Below are 5,247 nucleotides of genomic sequence, written 5' to 3'. Positions count from 1 at the left end.
TTCGTTCGCCATAGCCACCTTCCTTGTTGTTCACCGTCGCAGGACTGTCGTTATCCTGTTAAGCCCGCCTTAAGACTCTCTAACAAAATAGAGCGCTGTGGTTGAATAACATCCACGGTGTTAGCCAATAGAAATCCCTATGGTTTGATACTAGACGTACAGGCTGAGCAAATTAATTTGCCGCCGCTAGGGTGCGTCTAGATTTCTAGGCTAGCCTCCCTGTGGACCCTGAGGGGTGGTCCTGGCATGGCCACATGAAGGTTAGTTTGGAGCTAAACTTGTGCCATAGGTCGACACAAATATTTGCATACAACCACATATGTAGCATCTGAGAAAGTAAGGTATATCTCTACATCAGCCTCCCCATTAATTAAAAGCTTAAGAATGTCCTTTTCTTTGTAAAATGTGTTTCTATTGCTGACTGGATTATGCTAGTTTTCACATAGTTGTGTAGTGCGTAGACAAAACACACAAAATAGTTAGTTAGTGACAAATATTGTTTTATTTACAAACATTGTATATACAGTGTATAGACATTCAGGTGAAAATCTTATTTGAAATAAATAACATTCCCTAAACAAATTACAGTAAACAATACACAAGTATTAACGAAAAGCTGTTGCAACCCAGGCTAAACAGCCCAGATTTTCAAAAATAACTTAAGGGTGACATTGCTTTTGTTCAATTCCTTCCAACTTCCCAAGCATCTGGGCTAACAGGCACTTCTATCAAACAAATAGTTGAAGCACAAATTAAACAGGACTTTAAAAAATGGCAACCCATTGCAATTCAAACATAAATATGACTTATGTTTTAATGGGGGTTTATCCACTGAACACATCACTCCCAGGAGTCTTGTATATGTGATATTGATCAAATAAATCTGTAACTTATCCAATCTAAAGAAAGACATCTGATCAAATATACATTAAGTTCTGTTTGAAATTGAACTTGCTGATACACAGATATGTATTACACACTTGATGGCCATGTAGACCATTCTTAGCCCTGGGTTAATGACTCCTTGTTTAAGGTTCCTTCTTTAGTATTGACAATTTAAATTTTGGAAGGAAAAGAAATCCTATAGGTTAGCTGTTGATGTTGCATGAACAAAACATTGTAGTTTGAAAAAGAAACAACCTCAAAGCTTTTCAGGAGAAACACAAACCTCTTTTTAAGTCTAGTGATGCCACTCCCAAGCCCTAACGTACTTCAGGTCTTTTAAAGTGGTTCAGTAGTGCTCTGTCTTATTGTTATGTGAGGTGGGAATTGGAAACTGGATCCCTGGTCTTTGTTACCTCTTAAAACAAGGTGAAAAATCCTTTAGATACAACTGCCTGTAAAACCAGGTCTTAAGTATCAGTTTTGGTCTTAGGGCAAATAAATGCCAACATTCTTGGCCTGCATTTGGAGTACAATGGGAGGTATCAGAAACGTGTCCATGCCTTAGATCAATAAATAACATTCCATTTTGAAAATAAATAAGTAACATAATAAACTCCCTAATAAATAAAGAATCTTCTGATTTCCACAATTGTTTAACATTACTACAAAATAAAGTAACATCTAAGATAACCCTCCACATTGTGCTAGGCCCAAATATTGGTTATTCATTCAAGGCATAAACAGCTTGGACTAGCTGATGACTGTGCCTTATTGAAACAAAACAATCCTATGGCACAGTGTAACTCACAGAAGTAACAGTCAGTGAGGACAAAATGAGAAGTTGGACATGTGACGTTTCTCTGACCGCCCAAAGTTATCCAGAAATTAGAGGCTTGGTGTGATGTTTTGTTCCTCTGACAAGTCTACAATATCCTCAGAAGTCTCCATCCAAGGATGCAGCAAGATGTCTTCTAAACTTGGTCTGTCTTCTGGCCTATATGATAGGCACCATAGAATTAATGACTGGCACTCTGGAAAAGCAAGAGGGGAACTTCAGGTTAGAGTCATGCAAATGACAGACAGTACATAATGTGGCAGCAGGAATGTTTTTTTTAATTCCTTACAGCACTCCAGGCCAAGAAGACTCACCTTTTGAGATGCGTTTAGTGAAACTGGGATTGGCCTGCACAATCTCTCTGTCCCTTTCAAAAGGGATGTCGCCACAGACCATGTCAAAGAGGAGTACTCCAAGTGACCACACAGTGAGAGGCCTGGCATGGTAGTTGTGGTGCAGTATCCACTCAGGAGGGCTGTAGACTCTTGTACCTGTAACAAAAGAGCAAATGAAGGGACATTTGTTAGCAATGCAGTGCTAGTTGTGTCTTTCATGCTCAAGTGAGATCTGACATGTGGTTGCTGATGATTTGAAGTTTAACATACCTTCAAAATCTATGTATTCACTTTCTTTGATGAGAGCACCAGATCCAAAGTCAATAATTTTGATGTTTCTGGTGCGGGTGTCCACAAGCACATTCTCATCTTTTATGTCCCTGTGTACAATCCCCCGGGATTCACAGAACTGCAGAGCTTCCACTATCTGTCTCAGAAACCTGCAAAACATGCCACCAATGTCAGACCATGTTATTGACTTCCAAAGTCCAACCCATGTCAAATTGAGAACAAAACTATTTGACATAGCAACCCAACTCTACCTTTGGGCAATGTGCTCTTCCAGACATCCTCGCTCTGTGATGTAGTCAAAGAGGTCCTGGCAGGGCTGTGGCCTCTCAAAGACAATAAGAAACCCACGTCCTGGCAGCTCAAACCAATCCAGCATCCGAATGATCCCACTATGAGTTTTGCCTGAGTTTGTTTCACCCCCCAGACGCAGAAGCAGAGCAATCTCCATGGGAACAAGGTTTGGGTTATCAGGCTGTAACAATGAAAAAGGGAGAGCTTGATTAGGCTACTTAACTTAAGAATATGAAAATATATGTAAACAGCAGAAGACAAACATTTTGTTTATTTGTCATGTAATAGTAGAAAAGTAGAAATTATTCTTCTGTAATAATACTGTAATAATCAGGATTAAGAAATAGCCTAAAAAGTATAACAAAAGCTAAATATATTTAATTAGATTCATGGTGAATTAATCAACAAATAACATATTAAGAGTAGCCTAATCAAATGAGACCGTGGGGTTTCTGTTCTTGGGGAAATTATTCGCAAACGTTGTTTAGGAAACTCGTTATTGCTACGTCATCCAAAACAGTTAGTTTTTTCCCTGCCTTCCGCTATTTTCCCACCAGAGGGAGCAATGCACCACACTGTACACGTTGACTTCATACGAGGACAATAACATCTAAACAAAAAACAAGAATAGAACAAAAACAAAGCAGAAAACGCAATCTTACCAGTCTTGCCCACTGCTGTACTCTATCAGAGGATATCTGTTTGATCGCCACCTAAAATGGACGGAAAGCAAGTTAAAAGTTAATTAACGTTAAAAGAAAATAAGACAAGAATCGTTTCAGTTGTCCCATTTTACCTAATCAAATAAAGACCGTATTGTCTTGAAGGGGGTATTCCAATCCAAACTCACCTGCAAGCCGTCTGAGATGCGCTGGCCTGCGAAGACAGACCCGAAACCACCGCTCCCCAGCAGCAAACCAAGCTGATATTGCGTCTCAAAGGGCTCTTTGCCTGTTGTTTGTGGGAGGAAGTTATGAGTTAAGTAGGCTAGTAAATACCTGAACAAATGCCTCTAAGAACACTTCTGACAGAAAATTACTTGTAAGGGTTATTAACTTTTGAAATGCTGCGTATAAGTTACTGAGCCAACGTCCATCACAAGTTGCAGGTTAACGTTACAGCTGATAAATCAAGTCAAATAAAACTAGCGATAACAAGGCATATAGGTAGGTAGGCTAGCCATATAGTCCTATGTAATTGTAGGAACGTAAATCCAACAGAGCAGGCCAGAAGAGATGAATTAGTAGGCCTGGGCTACTATCTTTGATACAATTATAAAAAATATAGTAAAAAGGCTTTCAACTTACCATGTTTGCCCCTTAGATCCTCTGCTTGTTCCAAATGGATATCGACAATGCGGTTGTCCAACATCTTTGTTCGGCCCTTTACAATTTTGAAAAAAAAGAAATACACAAACCGAAGGTAGTTTCAAGATAACATCCAAGTTCGACCAACTTCAGTCTAGTTAATCCACCAGAGCTCCATTTAAATTCACGAAGACGTTGGTGCAATGTTCACGATGGAAACACATGTCAGAATAGTGAGCGCTGAAAGTTTGTTGCTGTTTTAAGTTTACATCGGTTAACACGCCCAGGGAGAGGGTATTAGCCAATCACAATCATACCCTTCACTGTATTTTGAACTGTCTTCCAATCACAACGTACCTGTATTTAAATATGAGAATATTCATGAGCCAATGTTTGGTTTTTCTCAGAATTCAAGCGCTCAAAATAAACTAGCCTAGCATCTACCTTCCAGTAAAGTGGCGCGTGTCTTTGCTGAAGAAGGAAATGCGTCGGTGAATCGTATACGTTTTCGGTGTTTCTGTTTTTCTTTTTTGAAACAATTAAATCACATTAAGTTTAAGTAGATCATCTTGTGTCTAAAGAGAAGCTGGTTCGTGTCTGATATAGCATTGTCAAACAGTGTTAGATTTCAAATGTGTAGGCCTAGGCTACAGGAGTTTCACACGGGTTATTGGCTTTAAATTATAAGGTTATTTCAATGTGCGTCTTCAAAACATTGCTTCAAACACAGTTCTGTGTAAAGCACATTGGGTAGGCCTACACCAAACGTGAACGCAGGCGCGTCTTTTAGACTGGGAATGCACGGTGTTCCCGGGTCTAATTGAGAAATCGGTGTTTCTGTCTTGAATTTGGCATCAGTTATGTAAAACTATTAGAAGAACTTAGGCTACGCTCATGACTCACCAAATGTGTGCCTGCTCTTTGCCAATTAATTTCTTCATCGCAGCGTGCCACGATTAGGTAGATTGTAGTGGTTATGCCTACACATTCTGCACTGACCCGAAGTTTCTTTTTTCCCTAATAACCCACAGAACTACAGAGAAGTCAAGAAAGTATTTCTTCAGAAAGTTCTTCTTTATTATTCCCAGAAAAAAATGTATTTTCATCCAAAACAATAAAAACAAAACAAGCTTATATTAATCATTAAGTGTATAATGTATGACATGACATCTTAATTAAGTCTTTTCTTGTTTGTCTGTTTGTTTTTTTAAATGATATTTGTATGTGTGTGTGTGTTTAAACATGCACCTAAAGAAGTCCAATGATTGTGTGAATGGTATTAGAAAGAAAGGGGTTTGGAGAG

At 38.9% G+C, this 5,247-nt stretch overlaps 1 protein-coding gene across 1 annotated transcript; it reads right to left on the bottom strand.

Moving 5' to 3' along the window:
• Window positions 1-479: 479 nt before the first annotated feature.
• Window positions 480-4,191, bottom strand: pim2 (Pim-2 proto-oncogene, serine/threonine kinase). Its single transcript, XM_042097316.1, has 7 exons — window positions 3,945-4,191; window positions 3,488-3,588; window positions 3,300-3,350; window positions 2,598-2,818; window positions 2,326-2,495; window positions 2,035-2,211; window positions 480-1,916 (listed from the first exon to the last, which is right to left on the bottom strand). Exons 1-7 carry the CDS (start codon window positions 4,006-4,008, stop codon window positions 1,771-1,773), a joined length of 930 nt encoding a protein of 309 aa, XP_041953250.1. The 5' UTR covers window positions 4,009-4,191; the 3' UTR covers window positions 480-1,770.
• Window positions 4,192-5,247: the final 1,056 nt, after the last annotated feature.

The sequence above is a fragment of the Alosa sapidissima genome, chromosome 7 (genome assembly GCF_018492685.1).
Source record: "Alosa sapidissima isolate fAloSap1 chromosome 7, fAloSap1.pri, whole genome shotgun sequence".
NCBI classification, from domain to species: Eukaryota; Metazoa; Chordata; class Actinopteri; order Clupeiformes; family Clupeidae; genus Alosa; species Alosa sapidissima.
This window is presented reverse-complemented; position numbering and strand designations above follow the sequence as displayed.

What these genes read in the sequence shown, in the direction of transcription:
- pim2 (XM_042097316.1), bottom strand. Translation starts at nt 4,008, where the DNA reads ATGTTGGACAACCGCATTGTCGATATCCATTTGGAACAAGCAGAGGAT. An exon ending in GCATCTCAGACGGCTTGCAG is followed by an intron (nt 3,351 to 3,487) that starts GTGAGTTTGGAT and finishes CGTCCATTTTAG; the next exon opens with GTGGCGATCAAACAGATATC. An exon ending in GAAGAGCACATTGCCCAAAG is followed by an intron (nt 2,496 to 2,597) that starts GTAGAGTTGGGT and finishes CATGTTTTGCAG; the next exon opens with GTTTCTGAGACAGATAGTGG.